Below are 22,009 nucleotides of genomic sequence, written 5' to 3' on the forward strand. Positions count from 1 at the left end.
CCTTAAGATTTCCCACTGTGGTATCATCCCTAAATGCAACTTTAGAAGCAAATAGCTAATGTATGCATTTGCACAGACTGGCATTTGCCTACATATAACCCATGTCAGGTGTGGTCAGGGCCAGGGTGGTTATTCTGCATGTGTGTTTCTGCTTCTTGCTATCACACCACCATGACAAGAAATCCTTAAATGGACTGGGACATTCCATGGGGTTCTTTCATGCACAGGTGCAAATGTGGGCACAGGAATAGTTTTAATGAAGGAGAGGGTGATGAAGAGTCTGTGTGAAAACCAAGGCTAGGTGACACAGCTATTTCCACATGCACTACCGTAATTATGAAGATGTTGCTGAAGATGGGATTAACTTCATCCTTAAGTTTCCAAGAGCAGAAGTTTCTGGTATTTTCCCATCTTGCCAGATGATGTCCTAGCCTCAAAAATTGCCATATACTCAACACACAGGTGCACATACATGTTCTGTTCACTTCCTTTCTTTCAATACCTTGGGCCCAGTGTACAGGTCCTTTGAACTCTTTCCTCCTGCATACCATTCTGTGGGGAACAGATACTATTGAGAGCTTCAGGTTAGGGAAGATACTGAACTGCTAAAAAGGGATTAGCATCATTTCAGTGAAACACTGAAAATCTTGATTTTCCCTGGGAGGTTAAAAAAAGCACTATCATTTCTCTATCTGTTCATGGAGTGATTTCTTGGGAGGTAGCATTTTCTTGTTTGTAAATGAGCTGTTTCTTTAATGGAAGTAAGCAAACAGGTCCTAAGCTGCATTCATTTTTTTCCTCTTCATTTATCTGTAAGATGAATTAAGCATGGAGATGGCACAGATGACTGACTGACTTAAGTTGACAGCCACATTTCTAGGAAAAAAATTGCCCTTGGAATCCTCTTCCAAATCTCTCCTCAACATTTGCTTCCCTCAGGAAGCCCACCAATTTCTTAGTGAATGTCAGCAGAAACAAGCATCCATAAGACTTATGGACTTCATCTCTCAGTACATTTTCTGTGTCTTGTCCCATTCCAGGTTTCTTCTTTACTATATTATACAAGTACAGACTATGCTGCAAAATAAAGCTTATACAATAAAGCTGATTACATGCTGGGATCAGTGGAACAATACAACAGAAGTCTGAATGACTGGCTTTTTAGGACTGGTTTAGCTCCACCTCAGGCTGACCCACTACACTAGATCAGATTACTCGATATGGTGTGAGTTATTCCAATATGAAGCAGCACAATAGAAGGATGAGAAGAACAGGTTTTAATGAGAGAAAGAAGAAATACAGCAGTACAACTGATACAAAAAGTACACAATATAACACAAGGGTCTAATAAATCAGCAGAGAACTTGAGAAGCAGGAAGACAGTTTCAGATGGTTGAAGAAAGAGGCTTGCTCAAAAAGATACAATCTTAAGTCTTCATAGATATATATACATTCTTGGCAGTATAGGAAACGTACAGTTCTAACATAGAAAATATTGACTGAAATGGTAGTATCAATTCCTGAAGAATATTTGTATATGGTACATTATGAAATATACACACAGGCAATTTAGAATTCAAAAAGTCTCCAAGTAAAAGAAAACATTACTGATCCCTTTTGGTAGACAGGCATCTCCTAACAGCAGCAATTGAATCTATTCAGTATTCAATATGAAAACAAACACACAAACCTGAAAACAGCAAACAGTAAGCAAGACCTTTTGCACAATGAATTATGAACCAATTTGGCAGCAAGATTCAAAAGCTAAGAAAAAATTCTCCTGCCTCACCAAGTTTCCTCTTGCCTTTCATGATGAAATTATTTCCCTTCTTCCCAGTAACCTTTTAAGCCTGCCTTCCTGGGGATGTGAATTAGGTGAGACTGAGTCATACCTAAGTGAAATGAGTGGTCAACAGCTGGTAACTGTAAAACCGAATCAGGGAATGTTTACAGGAAGAGGTGTGCATCAGCCACAGCTCCTAACAGCAGCAGAACACAGCCTTGGATAAGTTCTGATAAAAATGTCTAAGCATTATGAGGGAGTCACAAAGCTCCAGATAAAAGGAGCCAGTCTGTCCTGTTGCCGCTCTTTTGGCACTTTTGAAGCGTACAAAGGAAGTCTGTCTCTTAGGAGTCACACACAAGTAGAATACATCTCCTGCAGAGCACCTAAGCCCCTTCCTGGATTAAAGATCTACCTGCTACCAGTGTCCTCAATTGACACACTATTCTCTTCCTAAAGCCCCACCTACACAGGCATTTAGGTGATGCTAAAAGGGGTTTTGCTAACAGTTGCCACAGCACACAGGTCTCTGAAGGATGATGGGAAGGTGCAACAGGAAGCATATGACACACAGAAAAACATTCTTTCTTCAGTCATCACTTACTCAGACAAGAGTAACCAGTGCTCATTACTAAAGTGCTTGTACTAAGGAGTCAGCAAAAAATACTGCAGAAACTATTGCCAGGATTGCTTAAAATTAATTTCATCTTCAGGATGAAAGTAGAATTATAAATAAAATTCTGCATAAAAAAATCAAGCAAAGTGCTCATACAGCATTTATGCATCCCGGTACAAGTATTCTCTATTCCATCCAATCATTACTAATTGGAGGATGGATAAGCCACATTCACTCCACCTAGGCAACTGTCAGGGATACAGGATAAAGAGAAAAAAGAATACAGGCAGTAGTGAGGCAGAATTTTATTACACATGCTGAAGGAATAATAGCAACCAAAAAGACCTTAAAAGTGGTTAGCATTACAGTAGATTTACATGATTAAACATGTTAAAAAGACTTTAGGTCCTGATTCATATCCATGGGAAAAAGGATGGAGGTAAACGAAAGGACAAAAAAGAGAAACAGAAGAGTTTGGGAAACTATCATAGGCAGGAAACCCTCTTACAACAAAAGGTCAGCATCCAGGAATGTCTTCCCGCTATTGCCTATGTCCAACCCAGAACTTGAGTTCTTGGAGACCTAACACAGCCAGCCCCCAGGCTTCATACCTGCTTTAAGGACCTGCTTGATCTAAACCTCCTTGAGGCCGATCAAATGAACTGTGTTTAAAGCAGCATCAGCAACTGGCAGGGCGGGTGCAGGAGAGGCTCCTACAGAGCCAAAGCACCCGGGTTTTCAGTGCAGTGGAAGGAAGGAGACTGACTTCACACAGAACTTAAAGAGATACAGAGATTGATTACACACAGCTAGAGATCGCAGCACCGAGTCTTTCTGTGGAAATGAAACGTAGATAAAATAGAGGCTTTTTTAAAAAGCTGCAGAAGAGACTACCAGTCTGGTGAGCGTTTCCTGTCTCCACATGGACAAGAAATTGTGGATCCTTCCCAGTGTCTGCAAACTTCAGAATGTATCATGTGATTTCCCTCTGTAGCCTTGCCAGAAGTCTCTTGCTGCAGTTTGTTCTTTTGAACATTTCCTCTTGTATTTCAGCTCTCATTTATTAGCCAATTAAGCAGCAGCTTATCAAGATTGTTTTCTTTCCCTTCCCTGTGGTTCCTTGGCAATCTATGCTGCCTTTAGGTCCTGTTTTGGGAAGTGCTAAGACTTAGAAAGCAGGAGATGTTGGGGAACATGTATTTGTTTACATGTTTAAGACAGGGCAGATGGGCATACAGGCACTCACAGCAGCTCAGGTGCAAAGCCTTGATAAGTGAAAACAAAGTGAAGCAGCTTTTCTAATAAGAGGTGTAAAATCAGGTTTGAAATACCTCCACACAGTCTGCTTGGTAGAACACAATTCTTTTTCCTTTAGATAGCACGAATCAAGTTTTTGTTTACCTTTCAAGTAAGCAACTGGATAGTTTGATATGAGAAAAATACAACCTCTTTGCTAGACAAGCCTTGCAGTGGGATACCTGGCAATACACATTTACATTATGAAGTGGGGGGTGTGTGTGTGTATATATGTATATATATATTTATAAAGCTCATTCAAACCCCTTAAATCAAGAAATTATTAGTTTCTGCTCCTAAATAAAAATTCAAAATGGTTCAATTCAGAGAGATTTAGTAATACTTGTATTCTGAAAACACATGCTCTTTATCAGTGGGAAAGGTTTTAAGCACAACTGCTAGATCCCAGCACTTCCTGAGCTCAAGACCAGACAGCTGTGGAGACAGAGCACATTGGCATAGCGGATGGAGAGTGTGTGTTCAGCCCCTACTGCTGAAAGCAGCAACCTTGTGTAGGGGAAGGCAGGCTCAGCCATGACTGTGCCACCCTCCTGTGGGAAAGAACAAGTAAGGCTCATGTAATGAGGAACATGTGTTAGAGGGCAGTCTTGCTGACGAGGCATTACCATCTAATAATCATTAACCTGGGAAGAAAATTCCCGGAAGTGAATGTTCTGAAGTCCAGGAAGAAATAGGAGGCTGAAAAGTAGGTCAAAGCTCCCTGGAAGGAATGTCAGGACAGACATTGCACCAGCCCTAAGAACCCTTCTGTTTATGAGTTTATGACTGAGAATGCACAGCAGCACCTTGGTGTGGATTCCCTCTAGCCTATCATTTCATAAAGTTTAGACAAAGGCCTCAGAAATGAAGGAAAAAAGTGGCCAAATTCCTCAGCAGCTGACAACACAATGCTGGAAGAGAGCTGAAAGTTGCTACAAGGGAAAAGAGAGACCACTGGAGAAAAGGACAGACCTAGTAAAAACTGGAGCTTTGAAAGACACCTGCAGAGTCATCGCAGCTAGCTCAGCACTCCTGTGGTCACCCACCTCAGGAGAACCCTTCCCAGAAGTGGTCAAACCCAAAGAGCTTCTCCAGCCCAGGCCCCATCTTTTGCAGTTTGGCCACTAATGTTTAAGTTTTTGTTGGGGATGATTTACCTGGTGCATTACAGATAGCCCCATAGGTGAAAAACAAACTATAAAATCCTCCCCAATTGGTTTGTGTGGCTTATGAAAAGGAAAGGTGGGAAGGAAAAAGTTCACAAGTGGGATTGCATATGGCAAGGATGCTGCACTAGAGAAAGACAGACAATAAATGCAAAATGCTTGTGAAGCATCCTGTTCCCATTTAGGTTTCACTCAGCACTGTTCCGTGATCACTGCAAGCTTTGCAGACCTCAAGCACACAGGTGCCTGCAGACCACCCATGAACACCCACGCTGGGACATGAAAAACTTGGAGTACAATGTCATACTGAGCAGTGCAGGAACAGCCAACAGGAACTTGTTTAAATTTCACCAGCTGTGCCTTTGGATGAAAGATCTACAGGACAGTTTGTAGATTTCTGGCTTTTATCCCATAACACAGTTAAAGCCTATTATTATTATTATTATTATTATTGAAACACAGATATCAAGCATTATAAATAGCCTGCATTTATGGTGCTTCTCTTGAGATCAAATGAATGATTCTCTGTCAGTAATGGCTACTGAAGATATTAAGCACTGATGTTTCTCTTTTCGTTTGTTTAGGAATGGACCTTTCTTTAATAGCACAAAGTAACGGAAAGGATTGCTCACCCTCTCTTTTGGAAATCTGAGATTATTTTCAGTTCTCATCCATGCAGCTGGTGAAGGTCAGGAAGCAATCTTTAAATATTAAGATTTGAGCACAAATCAAGCCAACTAATGACACTTATTTTGGCACCTTGTACTAAAATTGCAGTTATTTTTAAAATGCAACTTTAAAATGTTTTTCAGTAAGCCAGAATTACTTATAAGAGCCAATGTACACCAAGAGTGTGGTATAAATTTGAGCTGCTATACATTATTATTTCTCTTCTGACTCTCTGCTGCCCATTATGGTGTCCACCTTCTGTTTCAGTTCTCAAGTCAAGTGAGAAAGTCAGTACACAACTCTAGATCTAGACATTCCTGCTACAAATACATGTAAAAAGAATTTGTGTGTTATTTTAAAATCTGAACCTCTTAAAGAGTGGTGGTAAAGGGAGAGGACCATGGGTGCCAGAGGGTCCAGAAGGGTGAAATCAGTAAGTAGAAAAAATCATGCACAATAATTTCAGTTTTACTGGCAGTATCAAAAACAGTTCCTAGAAACTTTTGGGAATAAGACACAAATGGTCTTGGGCAGCCTAGGCCTCAACAACAACAACAACAACAACAACAACAAAAGGAATCAAAATGAATGAGGAAAATAATTACTGGCATCATCCTCATTATGATTGAGGAAGCCAGCTGCAAGTTAAAGCACTGATGCGCTTTCAGTCCTATCCATATCCTAAATCACTAAGTGGTTACAAAAGCCAGCCTAGACAAAGGACTGGGATTTCATGGCCATGAAGTGATTTAAGCTGCCATAGAACTGCATCCCCTAACGCACAGTCCATGAGGCCTTTAAGATTTAAAGCTGAGAAGGTACAAGGATCAAAATATGCTGATCACGTGAAAGTATTCAAGTTTTGGTGCCATGCAACCCTTTTAAAATAAGCCACTTTTAACAGAGAAACTTTTTCCTTGTCTACTAAATTGCAGTCACTTCTTCGGAATCCTGTGTTCAATTCAGAAAGTGTAACGTGGGCTAACAGTGCGCTCACCACCCTGTTGAGCCCAATTGTGTTCTGATAACCTGCCAATAACCTGAGCCATGGCAGTGTGAGGGGAGGCAGCACATTGAGAACAGTTTCATATCCAGCTGTAGCTCAAGCCAGATTGCTTTATCCATCTACAAAGCAAAATTCATGGGAGGTAGATTTCACCCCTAGCTATGACCCTGTCTTATCACACTTACACTACCACTACCACTTATCTGATTTCTGCACAAATTTCCAAGTCGAATAATCAAATGTATTTTTTAACATTTAAAATCCAAGGTGGCAAAATAAAAACATATACAGGAAGGAATTAAATATAATGAGAAAATGAATAAAGCACACCACCAAGCATTTTAAAAATTAGCCACAGAGGCCTTCAGTTTGGTCTCTGATATCCCTATATCCACTGCCATGTTTCTTGTGTGATAATAAATTTTGCAATACATGCTTATTCATCAGAGACCAAAAAAAGCTCTGAAAAGTCAAGCTGAAATTTTAACAAGTGTTGTTTGGCATCTTTAGTTTGTGTTAGACCAGGTGGCAGCTGTTGGGAGATCATTTTGATTTAACAACTTTTTGTTTTGTTAGCAAAGAAAAACATTGTCCAGCCAAATCCCGCTGACAGTGAATAAATATTTCTCCTACATCAGACCAAATATTTTCATTTCCCATCCTAATAGCTAGGGGTAAAAGATCTGAAAAGATTTTTCTTTCTATATGGACTAAAATATATTTGAAGGCTTCAGTGTTTTATGGGAGGTGATTATTACTCTGTACTCCATACTGCTGCGGTTAGTCTGGAGTACTGCACCACACTTTGGTCACTGTACTTCAAAAACTGGAGAGATTTCTAAGGAAAGCAAACAAAAGGCAGAAAACATGACCTCTGCAGAAGGACTGAAGAAAGTGGAAAATCAAGAAAGTTTATTGACAAATCTTCTTGTGTGTACAAGACGGTAATGATGATGCAAAGATGACCACATACTGGCATTGGAACCAGGAATAATTGACCAAACATGAGGCTGAGCAATTTTATGGGAAAAGGATTCCATCAGAACCTGTTAAGCTGACAGCCATCACCACTGGGTGAAGAAGTCCCTGAGCCACAAATTGCTGAGGAATAGCCTGGAGAAGTATCACTGCACAATACTCTTCCCTCAGCATCTGCTATTAGTCCCTGTCACAGACAAGATCCCAGAGCCCTTTACACTGACCAAGTGCCATTCTCACATTCTGCTTGCTTTTTCAGATGAGACAGTATGAAACCCTGGTAATTCTAAAAAGCAATTAGCCCTGGTAACAAGCCACTTGCAGGACAACAGCTGCCCTTCATGAAACAGTTTAAAGGACAAGGGCAGTTCAGTGTACTTGTCCTCTTGTTCCTGTTAAAAAAAAAAAGGAAAAAATGAAGAAAGGGATAACCTACAAGATTACAAAATTCAGTGTGGGCAAACAACCCCATACAGTCCACCATATAACTGGTTTTTTATTACCAAACAAATTAATGAGAAAGTTGCAAATTTTACACTTCTGAGAAACATAAAATTTCCAATATTGTAACAAACAGTCACACAGAGACAGGTGTGCTTGGGACGAAGTCTGAAATCTGAATAAAACTGGCTACTCTACATGTTTCCATATTGCATTTAAAAAACTATGTACAAGATTCAGTGATGTCCAGCAATCCTCTGCTGGGAGTAAAACTGTCTCATTGCTATGACTGATGGCAGAAGCCCTCACATTTGCAAATCTTGCCTGTAGTTGACAGAGGCACATTTAATTGCATTTGAAAGATGCTCTATTATCTGTAAGTCTCTACATTTGCTTCCATTACACAACTGTTTAATTTCTGTCATAAATACATACACTTAACAACAGGGACAAGTTACCTTCTTATCACAGATCTTTGCCTAGATTTAAGCCTTTACCTAGATCTTTAGCTGTAAAGTGAAGCGATATAAAAGATGTAGTGTTACATTGCAATCCAATCCAAGAAGCAAATACTGTCTTTGGAGTGCTTTCCAGGTAGGACAGAAGGAGAAGAAATTATTTAACCCTATATAATTACTTGTTTCTTTACTTCACAGAACTGCTAATTGGAAATGGGATAGGGAAAATGCATTTATTGTTATTTCTGCTCTTCACAAAGGATTTTGGCTGCTGATATTCCTCATCATAACCCATAATTTAGTATGGACTTCCTGCTAAATGTCTCCAAAAGTTACAAAGCTCTAAGAAGCAAATGTTCTGTTTTCACAAAAATCCCTATCTCAGGTAATGAGCCAAACAACACAGAACAGCACTCAGACCTTGACATGCTCAATATATTAAGACAACTCATTAGAGCTAATGCACACTTCGGTGTGTTCATAAACATTATTTTAAATGCAGCAATAAATTATGCCAAGAGATCTGTCAGGTTCCTGAAGGAACCTACAGCATGTATATATAGTCATTTCAAATGACATAATTATGAGGAAATTGGGATCATAACAGAGTGTATGACATACATAGATGGAACCTGGTTATCAAATCAAGAGAAGTCAGGCTTTGAGCTGTGTACTCTGTTAGCAATATTTTTTCTTCAAGGAGAATATTAAATAGATCAAAATAAATGACCTGATGGCTGTTTTATACAGAAGTGATGAGAGGCAGAGAAAACAAGTGAGTCCAGGTGTTCATACGTGGCAACTTCTAATACTGCATTAAGTAAGACCATGAAAATCAGTTAAATTGCTTGTAGAAAATCTGTTTGTTCAAAGTAGGATCAGGACTTCCTCCAAAAAGTCATTGTTTGATCATAGCCACGTCTAATGTCAAGCTGTAATATCACACTACACCATCTTTGGCAATAATGTAGACATGGGCAATCCTGAGTCTCAGGCCAGCAACATGGTACATGCTGATACAGCTGTTTGGAGATAGCTGCTGTTACTGCATCGCTGCAGTAAGAATAGTGAAAAGCAAAAAGGCCTAAAAAGGGTGAATTTTTGACCCAGGCGGACTCATGAACTGGTTTATAACATGGCCACAAAAACCCGTGCTGACACAGCTGATGGATGAAAATGAACAACGCATGGTGGATGAGGTTTTTTAGGCCAGTTTCATTACCAAGACCAGCCGATGATAAAATTAGGTCCCAAGTGAGCCACCACAGAAGATTCTCCAGGATTTTTACTAAGGCCTGCAGCAAAGGAATAAAGTGATAGCAGCTTTTATAAATGTGAGATCTGTCACCAATTTCAGTACCAATGCAACTCAGGCTACTACTTGACTTCATCTAAAACTGAGCACAGTGATAATTCATATCCTAAATGTGATCATCTTTCCAAGTTGGTATCATAGCCATACACGCTGTAAACTATTATTTGGATCCCATAGAAAAAGTTCAGGAGTACCCTTTCTGGGATACACAATATCAGACCGTGAGATGATGGTGGATGAGTTCATGGAAAAATATTAATGGAAGATACATTTAGGCTGTCAGAACATTTATCTAGGAACAAAAAAATATCTGGGCACTTTGTGAACTCAAGGATCTCAAGTCAAGAATGAGGAAGACTACTTTTTCAGAAGCATGGCCAATGCTTCAAACACAATCTATCCAAAGCAGCTGTTCTAGACTTGGTAAAAAAAATTGCTTACCACAGAGAAAATAAAAGTGTTTCATCATCTTAGCCTAATCTTTACAGGTTACAGAAGAATATACTCTACCACTAAGAGGAAGCTTATCTTCTGAATACACTATGAAAAGCATCTGATTTTTTTTCTACAACCTCCTCAAGACATCAGCCACTCAGCTTCCAGTCACATACACAAAATAAAGGGCACAGAACACAGTGTTACTGGTCAATGAAAAACGGCAAAACATTCTCTTCCCAAAACCGGTGTGTGAGGGAGAAGACAGGCATCATACAGTGAAAGAACACTGTAAGTCATACTCCCTTCCCTATCAATTGGTATTTCCCTCTTTGCCATCTGTGAAAAAGTCCACATATTTCACAGTGTTCATGCAAAATCACTAATAGAGGACAGGGAGGTTGAAAGAAAGCACTTGTTTTCTGACATACCGTCAAGAGTTCCACCCTAATCTGCTGACCTGCAGTACCTTCCCCACTTCCCATGACAGCATCCGAGGAAAGATATTGCTCTGCACCACCAGCATCTAAAAAACCCTTTACTCTATAGAATCTGCAAAACCCAATAAATACTCTAAGTAACTGATGTAGTGTTTTGTCCTGGAAGTGTATCCAGGTCCAAGTAGAGTATTCCACACAAAGAAGTGGTGCTCTTGCCATTAGAGACATGGGAACTTTACTTCATTTTGTGTCAGAGAGCAAAAGGAAGAGAGTGAAATGAAACCATTATCCAGCTCCTCTGTGAGATGAGCATCAGTTTCCTGCTCCTTGTAACACCACCACAGAGAAAAAAAGCAACTTGCATAACCTCATACCAAACATCCAGACTTCATCATCAGTTAACTAAGTTACAAGAAACAAAATACACAACTGTAGTTCTCTCATGGATTCTTAATCCTGCAGGTTAAAGTTGTCATCTAAGGAAAAGTGAAAGAGCATTAGAGAAAAGCAAGTACAGTGTTCAAACAAAATACTGTATGTTGTTAAGCTCTCAGATAATTTCCGTTAAGAAAATTACTTCGGGACATAAGCAAAAATGTACAATCGATCATTGTATCAAATCAAACGATTACATTAAGGTTCAATTTACAAAAGGTTAACAAATAATTAATAGCTGGCTTAATAAATAGGTGTTTACTTCTCATCTCTGTCAATCCAACAGACAGCTTCTAGCTGTCTATAGTACTTTCTACTGGTGTGCTTATAACCTTCCCTAAAATTTACTTACAACACATTTCTCTAACATGAATTACAACTTGAAGAAATCATTTATTAACCCTTCATAAAATTCTAAATAAACCTTAATATGAAGCATGACTAACTTTATACTATCTCAGTCCCATACCCCAGGACACATCAAATACTAGCTCTTTCAAGTTTTTATTTAAAATCCTACGTTTTAGCTGGGTGCCACATCACTAGTTCCAGAATCACAAATGCCTATCGTGGCTTAGTCAACACGCTGCAGACACAAGAAGTGAAATGAAAGTGGTGAGGGAAGATCACAGGGAACAGTTCAGGTTCTTCCAAAAGAAATGTTCTGGCTTTTTTGTTGGAACGAACATTGATACCATGACAAAAAAATCAAAGAGCAAAAAAATGGAGTCTGTTGTAAATCAAAACATTGTTTTTCCTTCTTTTTAGAAACAAAAAACCACAATATGTTAAAATATAAATAAATAAAACAGAAAACACAAAGGTAAATTCCAACCCCCATCACTAGGATCTTAAAAGGGGAACAGCCATCTATTTCTTGGATGTAGCCTAAACTTCTCTTACCTGCAAATTTTCAATATATTTAGAAGTCCTATTTAGTGTATCAGTCTTAGGGAACATGATGTATTATATTTAGGTCTCCTTTTTTTCCATCCAGTATTTTCAACTTCAACCCCCCCACCTTAGTTTTTTTCCCATCAAATTGCCTGCTGTTGGTTTAATAAAGTTCAGCTCAGGCTTATACTTTTGCTTCACTTTCAGAGCCTCTCTCTTCATTCTCACAGTTCTCCACAAGGTCTTCATTCTCCTGTGTCTTTTCTTCCTCCTCCTCCTCCTCTTCCCCATCATCTCCAAAAGTCTCTTCCTGCATTGTAGTAAAAGTGAAAGACCTGGCAGCAACTTGTGCAGCCAGACCAGATGTGAAGTTAAAATCTGTTGATATGTGGAGCTGGGCCAGCCTATCCTTGATTTTTGAATGTAATGCATCCTTAGAGGGAGGCTGTGAAGCCTCTACTCCATCCACACTGCTTGGCTTGAGTTCTTCAGCTTCCCCTTCACACTGATAATACATTCTTTTTTCAGCCCCCATAGAAACATCTTCATCTGCTGTACTGTCTTTGTTTTTCTCCATCTCAGGATCTTCATACAAATATTCTGTCCTGCTTTTATCAGCAGCATTCACTTCTGGATTAGAGTCTTTTTCTTCAGATTTATCACAACTTTGGATGCAGTCCTGCTTTTCTGTATCTGAATTCATATGTGATTCCACATTATTTAGTAGCTTCAGTGGTTCTACAGGAGACAAGGGTTTCACTGCAGCTTAAAAAGGGGGAAAAAATTAAATGATAACTAAAAGCAAGCTGCTATATATAAGTAATTTATTTGCCTGAAAAGATGCAAGATTATAAGGGTCAAAATTACTTTAAAAAATCCCAAAACAACAGAAATACAACCCACTCCAGAACTTAAAATAAAAGTGTTTTCTAATCACAAAGCTGAGTGAAATGTGACAACTACTTGTAACTATTCCTTAAAATCTGTGATGTGAAGAGACAGCACAAAATTGATGGTTTAAAGCCACCATCAAACACAGAAGATGTATTCAGTGTTAAAGCAAAACCCAAGTAAAACTACTGTACTGCATACAGATTTAACTGTCTTCTTGTGAATAAGTTTACCTAGTCCATTAAAGACAGCTGGTACATGAGAAAGTCCTTATAGGCAATATCTGATCTCATACACCACAACATACAGATACAACATGTATTCACAGAGTCAGGTCAGGTGTCCTCACAAATAAAGTGTGGTTTAATTTAGCCTCTCTTGAAGTTAGTAGCAGCAGCGAGTCCCATTGCCAGCAACGGGATGCTTGCCAGGAAGTCTCTCCTCCCAGTGTTAAGGGTTAGTGTAACTCGGTACAATCACTCCTTGAAGAACAGACGTCTTTCGTTTTAAGAAAACGATATAATGTCCACTTCCAAGTAACAGATTCCCTAAACTGCAGCAGCTCCATTATAGCAGCAGCACGAACATAAATGAGAGCGGCAACAGCAGATTCCCAAGTTGCATTTCCCTTTCTAATTCCATTCTGACTTTACCCCTGTAAGCAGAGATGAAAATAACTCTGGGAAATACACAAACTTTTAACGGGAAACAAAATTTACGGTATTAGGATTTTTCAACCGCATCCTATTTCAGAAATATTCATTTTAGCTAGCTGAATGCAGGCACATCATTATGGTTGTCACATTGATAGTTATTGTTATTAGCACACTGAAAGACTGTGGAGTTGAATGTGTATTGTACTGTTTGCTTTAAAGGCTTACATACCAAAGGAGCACTGCACCAGACTTGTCTCAGTTGTTTGTGGGGTAGTTCTTTACCTGTCCCATAAAAAATATGCTGCTACTTATTTCTGCCCATTTCTTTGAAGAGACAGGAATATGCACAGTAATCTTATTTGGGAGCAAACTTCTTGCCTCCTTCCTCCAAAGAATACTTTGAAAGGCAAAAATCCTCCAAAAATAGATACTTGAGATTGGTAGCTGGCCAATATGTGGAGTTGACAAGTTAATAAACAGGGTGAAATTCATCAGTTTTGAGAGCATGGCTTTCCAAGTCTGATAAATAGCTATATATCAACTGCTTATGGACAAGGTGGGAGAAGGGGAAACAGCTGGATACAACACAACCACTGACAGAAAGAACTTTTTTGCAGGGGAGAGGTTAGGGAAAGGCTAGAAGTGATTTTGCACCAGAAGAAAGTTGTTTTACACTGTCTGACAAATGGAAACAAAGCCACTAACAACTTAGCAGACCTTTTCAAAAGCACTTCCATTTAGTGGCCCAACAGGAGGCCAAAGGACCAGGAACATAAGCTTACCTGCACTCCCATGAACTACCTACTACCCAGACTGTAAGAACTATTAACACGGTACTGGGCCTTGAAAACTTGCTTTAGTCTAGTGCTCTGCTAAGATGGTATTTTTTTCTTCCAGAATCCAACCTATCATCACCAATTGACTTCATGCTGTGTTCTTGAGACATATCAACTTGTTTGGAGCTGACCTCTTATGTGGAAACCCTCACCAGCCCCTGCTTAAACAAACCAAAAATGCTGATGTCCTCATTAGGACAAGTTGTAATGGCTAGCTGGGTGCCTTGACTAACAGATTAAAGTCTTTGAATATTTCAGGATCTTTTTCCACAATAATCGCAAGTAAGGAAAATACAGGACTTCTGGAATTTGATTGTCCTGTAAAAGCAAGCTTCAAGAGGACTATGGAAAAGTGGTATCATGGCCATCCATTGGCTTGGGCCAATGGAGACAAGAATATGAAGCTTTCTGGGTTTAAACCTTCGAGATAAGGCAAGTCAGAAATGTGCAAAGACCATAAAAATGTCTCTTTAAGGACTGACTTCTGTATGGATAAATTAAACCATATTATGCCAGGGTCCATTACATCATATTTACTGACTTGTGTTTCTTCCTTAAAAAAGAGTAGAAGATGTTATATCTAGTGTCCGTATCAGTCTGTCAGATTAGACACACACAATCTGAGCCAAAAGGAGACAATATTAATTACTTTCATGAACTGCCCTCATGTTTAGTCCCATGCAGCTGGAGAAAATCATACTTTCTTCCCTCCTCACCATCTTATTTCTAATCCTAAACCAATGTAATAACTATACATGGAAAGGAAAAGGAACCAACATGAGCCACAAAGGCTTTCTGGTGAACAGTTACTACAAACTACAGGAGTCAGCTGACTCTTTCCAGCTATGGCCACAGATGGCCTGAGGATATGCTGATCTGGCCAAGGATCAGCTGCTAACTTAAGGAAATATCCTAGGCAAATTCTCCTGACAAGAACTCTTCCTGCAGGAGTCACCAAGTCAGTCAAGGCTTGAACTGGAGGTAGGATCCTTTCTTCCTCCAACAGTTAGGAAGACTTTAAGAGATTTATGTGAAGAGTTGTGTGATGTTGTATCTAACACCAGAGGGATAATACAGAAATCCTACTCCAGAGCAGACCCTGGTGCAATCTGATGTCTCAGGGGCTTTTAACTCAACAAGAAGAAAAACAGTACCAATGGTCAAGCGATCTCCTTTACCACAGTTGTAGCTTAATGGAGTTAAAGAACAAAGTTATAAAGAACAGATATTTTTAATGGTTTTATGTCAAAAGAGACAGTCTCATAAATAGGTATGGTCTGTTACTTTGTGTTCCCAGTAAATTACTGAAATTGCAATCCATGGTCTTTTTTCTGGTAGACACTGGCAGAGGCAGAATCCTTGGATATGGTGCCAGCCTTGAGGGTTTTTCATAAAATAGAACACAGAACTTTTTAGGAGCTTTTCCTAACCTGTCTTTAAGAGGAAGAAATAAAAATTAAAAAATTTTAAAAACTACTGCCAATTTAAAAGACAGCAAATCAAATAGCTCAAGCAGTGGGAGGAATCAAGTTGTATCCAGTCTTATTGCTGTAACAGACAAACTGTCTTGTTGAGGCAAGAGAAATTTTCATATTCCTCTTTTCAAGTGCAAGTGGATGGAGGTACCCAGCAGCCCTCAGAGTTAGTAAAGGCTAGTTTGAAAGAACTTTTCTTCTTAGATGGTTTTGGAGGGAGGGGGTTGTGAAGATGTTCTGCATTCACTCTCCCATGGAAACAAAAGCCAGTTTTATTCTTTTATGAGCCTCTAATATTTCAAAGTCTAGCTCTTCACTTTAACCTGTATACTTCTGTATGTCTGGGATAATTTCTGGTGGTTTCTTTAAATTCTGAAAAGTAATTTATTTATGCACCCTGGTAAAAATTCATATTTACTGGAAAGCCATGAAAGAAAGTCAGTTCAATCTGCATGGTTTATAGCCTGACAACTCTTTTTATGCTGTCTTAATATTCTTGTGTGTTTAGTATTTTAGCTCAAGTGTTTTGCTTAAAGCCAAATTCCCATTTATCCAAGTTCTTTTCAATATATAGTAAAATGATTGCTAAAATATAGAGATGGAATGACAAACTAAGACCACACAGCTCTATCAAAGACACTACTACAGCTAAGCACTGTCTGAATTCTAACATAATCCGAAATTCATGACAAACAGACACCTATATTTTCTAAGGAAGGAATTAATTTTCTAAAGAAATGCTTACCATGTTCACTGAATAGTAGCTGTTTCCACTTCTGTCTTTCAATTTCTGAAGCTTTAAATCCCAGTACAGATTTCAATTCTTGTAACACCCTCTTAGATTCCTGTCTCTCTCGCTCTTGTCTCTCTATTTCTTCTTGGGAAAAGCAGTAAAAATCTTCCCTTTTATATTCATTATCTGTATCTGAATAATCAACATATGCTTCCAGTTCCTAAAGAAAGAAAGAAAGAAAGAAAGAAGGAAACTCTTGATCATCCTTGTCAGGGTGAATTCAATCCTACAGTCTGATTCATGATCAAGTGGTGTCAACACAAGCCAACCACAGTAATAGGATGAAGCCCTGTTTGAGCAGAGCCAATGGATCTGACACTGCTCTGGGTGATAATCTGTATGATTTTGGAGCAAGCCCACTCATTGAAGGTTAATGAGATTTACCTTCATACACAAGTAGGATCAAGGGATATACCTTGAAAATGGGAGTCCATTTCTCCATAATTACAGGTGGAAATAAGCAATGCTGATGTGGGTTTATTTTTTTAAAATTTACACCATAACCAATTCTTGGTAGTCAGGCATCTTGCTAACCTAACGTATGTAAATCCTTGTTAAGAGGATATAGAGAATAGCAAACTTTTCCTCCAATTTTAAATATATTGGATCACAAGCATAAAAAAACTAAAGCAGCATTTATGTTACAACAAATAACCGGTAAAGCAATTAGTCCCATCTTTTTGATATGGAAAAACATCTAGAGGGAATATATGTGGGGGAGAAGCAAGGGAGGGACAGAGCAGAACACAGGTGTTCAGTGTGCTTTCAGAATGCATCTGCTCTCAGTTCTGGGATGGAGGAGGCCTGCCTCTCTTCAAGACAGCCCAACCATCACCCAGGAGTTCCTCAAACAATACAAAATTGTTTACTGTTACAGTAAAAAGGTATCCAAAAATGCAGAGACTAAGCAAACTGAAGGCAGGACGGTTTGTGCTCGAGCTTGTCATTTTGCAGCTGTGTCAGTTTATCCAGCAATATGCAAATAGGACTCTATTTCATATACTGCCTTTTAGCAATTCTCAGTTTTTTATTTATTACTCTGACTTGTGCTGCTGCTCTCCTTTAGTCACTCACTTTCTAATGATATTTACAAGAAATGAATACTAGTGCTCTTTTTTCCAGGATGGGGAATACCTCCCCATGGAACAGCAAAAGGAATATACACAAATTTTTTCTACAAGTCCAATTTTGAAGTGGCACTGACCACTTACTTGTCTGTCTCAGCAAGACAACAAGGTCACTGCACAAGCAACTGAAAAAAAGAATGGATACAGCAAATGATCCCCAGTTACTATTTTAAATTATCCTTTTCTTTTTTTTTTTACCTGCTCTTCAGGGATTGGATCTTTGTTTTCTATGTATATGGCAGGCTGTGTTAAAGGTACTGTAGTATGCTGCAGGTTGTCACAGGAAACTTCAATTTTGCCTTTAGGGGAAAGAAGAAAAGGGATTTAAAAAAAATTAATTTGAGAATTGGAAGATGTTTCTGACTCCCTCAGGCAGGGTCCAGGTATTTTCATAAGAAGGATTTGCATACATAAAAAAACAGCGAGAAGGCTGGTTAGGTTACACTGCAACACTGTTAGAGAGCACTTAAGTAACTTGGCTGTTTCGACAGAAGCTGGGTCCAATGGAACTTGTGCCGAAACACTTCCACTAACGGTGGAACTAACAGTGAAACCTCAGAAATTTTATAGGCTTTGAAAACCTGCAGATTGCAAGCAAAATCAGTAAAACCAGAGAAGAGACTTTCTTCGCAAGTTTAAAAAAAAAAAATTATAGCTAAAACATCTTCAAATAACTGAAAAATACTGGAAGAAATAATTAAGGAAAGTTTACAGGAAGATATTTGTGAGGTAGCAGGGAGACAAGTAACAGCCAGTGTGGATTTGTTGAAAATAGAAGATGTTAATTTTTCAATGCAGTAACAGGTCTTATGTTTAGAAAGAACCAAAAATGTTCTGCATTTTGTTTTCAGTAGGACTTTTGACATGGTGTCCTGACATTCTCATAAGCAAAATGCATAGGCCAGGAAAAGTTGCTATTAGGTGCACAGAACAGCCTCTTGGATCACCACAGCATGGTTACCATTTTCAGACTAGAATACATTGAGTGAGGATTTGTCTCAGGTCCAATACTCTCTATTATTTCCAATGGGGGAAATAAAAGTGTTACATCTCATTAAATCTGCTGATATGGGGATAATCTGCAAGAATACTGAAGGGCACCATTAGAATAAAAAATAACACTGGAAAATCAGAGAGACAAGCCAGGCTGAAGTGGATTTCAGATCCAGCAGTTTGGTGACAGTGGCTGCAAATTTTTGTGCTTTGGAATAGCCAAGTGCACAAATACATCACAACTGACTGGGAAGCACCACTGAGAAAGAGGTGAGGAGCCTCACCATCAACTCTATTCTGCTGCAAGCAAAAAGCTACACTACAAAGCAGGACATACAAGCAACAGCACTGACTGTTAGGCACATGAAATAGCATTTCTGCTCTGGCACTGATCAGGCTGTGGATGGAACACAGTGCCCAGTCTGGGGCCCCTTCATTCAATAATACAGTGGGCCAACTACAGGGAGTATAGAGGAAAACACTGAAAATGATCAGAGGACTAAATAAAGTATAGTCATCAGGGAAGAGCTGAGAGAAATGTAGAGAAGACAGAAAGAAACATAATAATCGTCTTCAAGAATGTAAGAGCCATCAAGAGGAAATGGATTTCCATTGTGGGTGGATCAGAAGCAGTGCTTTTAAATTCCAGCAAGAGGTACTTCTAATTCAGCAATAACATTCTACTGGTAATGGAGTTAAGTGCTGGAATAGATGCCTGGAAATACTGGAAAATGTCTCTAAAGAGAGTTTTTTAGGAACAGGCAAACAACATTTACTCAAAAATACTAATTTACCCCTGAGAAGGGAAATGGGTTAAATGACCTGGCCAAGCCCCACCTAACCCTATTTTCCATTTCTAATCTATACACTGAACACTTAGGGATGGTGAGATTGCAGCAGAGTACCACGGCCTTGCTCTTATAAAGATCTAAAAAAAGATATGTACATTTGCAAAGATAGAGACAGTTTAAAAGGAAAAAGGATGGAATCTAAACAGTTTGATGGTCATTGTTTCAAAGATCATTAATACAATGCTGTAACTAACCATACAGGACATTCCATTGTGTAATATTAGCAGTAGATTACTGCATGCTTAAATTGTTGAGGGTCTAAGTGGTATATTAGTTTTATCAGTGATGAAAAAATGTGAAAGAATAAAGAGAAGAAGCTGAAAGTTCTAGGAAATGAGCAAAGATGTACATGTAGATGAATGATAGATAGGTCCATCATTGCCCAAGGAATTTAAATAGAGGTGAATTCCCTTCAATGAGCTAAAGCCCCACTTGGTCTGAGGCTCTGCTGTGTACCTGACAGGATCAGTGAGTACAGGCACTGATTCTAGAAATACACCAACTCCTGTAAAGGAAGAAGCCAAATTGCATTCCCTGAAGGAACCATATGCTAAAATATATGATACATGCTGGTGTCACCATCAACAACAGCCTGACAGGAGGGTGTGAATGTTCAATCTGTTACCCTGAAAGGCTTTGCTTTGGCTGTTTAAGGTACCTGTAACAAGCCAGCTCTGACACATCATGATTCAGGGCAAGAAGCATGTAGTGCTTGCTGAAAGAGACTCACCTCTTTATAGAGATGCTCTACTGGCTGAACTAGTTAGTTGAACTAAAGATGTACTGGAGCAAAAGTGCTTGGCATCCACTTAAGACACAATGTTCTAAGCCCATGGGGTTCTTGAAACAGGTCTTGTCAAAAGACTGATTTAGTTTTGGATAATAATGCATAAACATAAAAGATGTGCTGAGCTGCTATATTATTTCAACAGGAAGGTATCTTCTCCCAAAGATCTTTCAGAAAGTTTTGAAAAAAAGAGACAATTTATTGAAGTAATTTACATAACATGACTGACAGACCAGCTGTTAAAATCTGTAGAAAGACAGCAAAAGAATTGAACTTGATTTCATGTACAGCTTGAAAAGGTCAACTCACAGAAGCTGGATGGCTTAGAAATATATCAAGAAAGTCAAATGTTGTCAGATAAAAATAGTTTTCAATGACCATCATAATTTAAAGCAGCTCCTGTGGAGTAGTTCAGTAAACTTGTTGCAAAATAGAGGTTCAATCCCAGCACATTTCCAGGAAAACCAGTGGGCAAAAGTGAAGCATTATTTTATTTTTTATTTCCCACACAATCCCTTCCTTCTAGATCACACACAAGGTTATTTTTGTACTGAACTTTAAAAGGAAGCAAGTTATAATAAAAATGCCTGCTGTGAAATTTATATACAAAGTAAAAATAAAACTAAAATAACTAAAAATACTTAGTGTAGTCTAGAAAGAACTTTTAAGGAAAGGGGAAAAAAGATCAGTGGAACTGCAGGTTGTGGAGGGCATCAACAAAACACAACAGGTCAGCACATGCAAATGTATCAGGCTACATCTAACATCTTCACAGGCTGTTTTACGCAGCACTGGGGGGGAAGCTGTAAGACTGCACTATCAGGCTAAGTACAGAAGTTTGTTTATACCATGTCTGGACCTGCACAGAGCCTGCAAGAAGCCTCCCAGTGCTCCCAGTTCTGACATAAGCATGAACAAGGTCGGCCTGCCTGCCTCTAGGCCCACGGCAATATTTATCCATCTATTGGATATTCCACCCATACATCATTAAGAGCATAGTGCACTTCAGATTTGGATTTCTGTAGGTAACTTGCTGATACCCCAAGTTCCCTCCAATTTTCCTAGTGCAGTCTCCATTACCAGCATTTTTCAGATGCTGGGCTGTGCCTTCCTAGGACAGTAAAAATGCTCCTGGAAAAAAGAAAGATTAGAAATTACAGGTTCAATTCCATGTCAGGAGAGCCTAAGTTCACTTCAATTATTTAAGCTGGTTATGCTTCACAAGAACAGCATGGGCAGTACAGATCCCTAAGGAGAGAGACAACAAACAAGATGTTGGGATATGCTGTTCACTAAGACTTTTAAGAACACCAAAGATTAGCTCACTCTCTCTGAGAGAGGCAGTAAATGGGTATTATATGCTCAACATGTCCTCCACAATTTAAAATGTTCCAGGAAATGTGACTGTCAAAAAAGTTTCATGACAATGCCATTATCATTTCAATTAATGGCATAATGTTAATGCAGTAAATAAATGACGATCTTGGGGGCAAGTCATTCAAATCCTACCCCTTCACAGGTGACTCACCAATCAAAGGCAAAAAGCCACGATCATAACCTGAAAACATAACCATCTGAATCCACAGGTCTAACAGACTGAGTTAACATGTTTGCATTTTTTGCTGAAACAAAAGCTTCAAAGCCATCACAGTGAAAAATTGTGACATA

The 22,009-nt window shown here is 39.0% G+C and overlaps 1 protein-coding gene across 4 annotated transcripts in view; it reads right to left on the minus strand.

Annotated features, from left to right (window-relative positions):
• Nucleotides 1-1,262: 1,262 nt before the first annotated feature.
• Nucleotides 1,263-22,009, minus strand: part of VEZT (vezatin, adherens junctions transmembrane protein) — a 60,321-nt gene continuing 39,574 nt past the window's right edge. For 2 of the 4 annotated variants that reach the window (XM_048300250.1, XM_048300249.1), the window contains exons 10-12: nt 17,909-18,009; nt 16,536-16,743; nt 1,263-12,697 (exon numbers count right to left, since the gene is read on the minus strand). In XM_048300250.1, coding sequence (XP_048156207.1) covers nt 12,117-12,697; nt 16,536-16,743; nt 17,909-18,009 — 890 coding nt within the window. In that variant the 3' untranslated portion in view covers nt 1,263-12,116. Of the gene's footprint in view, nt 12,698-12,739; nt 13,479-16,535; nt 16,744-17,908; nt 18,010-22,009 lie in introns of those variants that run through there. The other 2 variants (XM_048300253.1, XM_048300252.1) reach the window with 1 other exon arrangement.

The sequence above is a fragment of the Corvus hawaiiensis genome, chromosome 4 (genome assembly GCF_020740725.1).
Source record: "Corvus hawaiiensis isolate bCorHaw1 chromosome 4, bCorHaw1.pri.cur, whole genome shotgun sequence".
Taxonomy (NCBI): domain Eukaryota; kingdom Metazoa; phylum Chordata; class Aves; order Passeriformes; family Corvidae; genus Corvus; species Corvus hawaiiensis.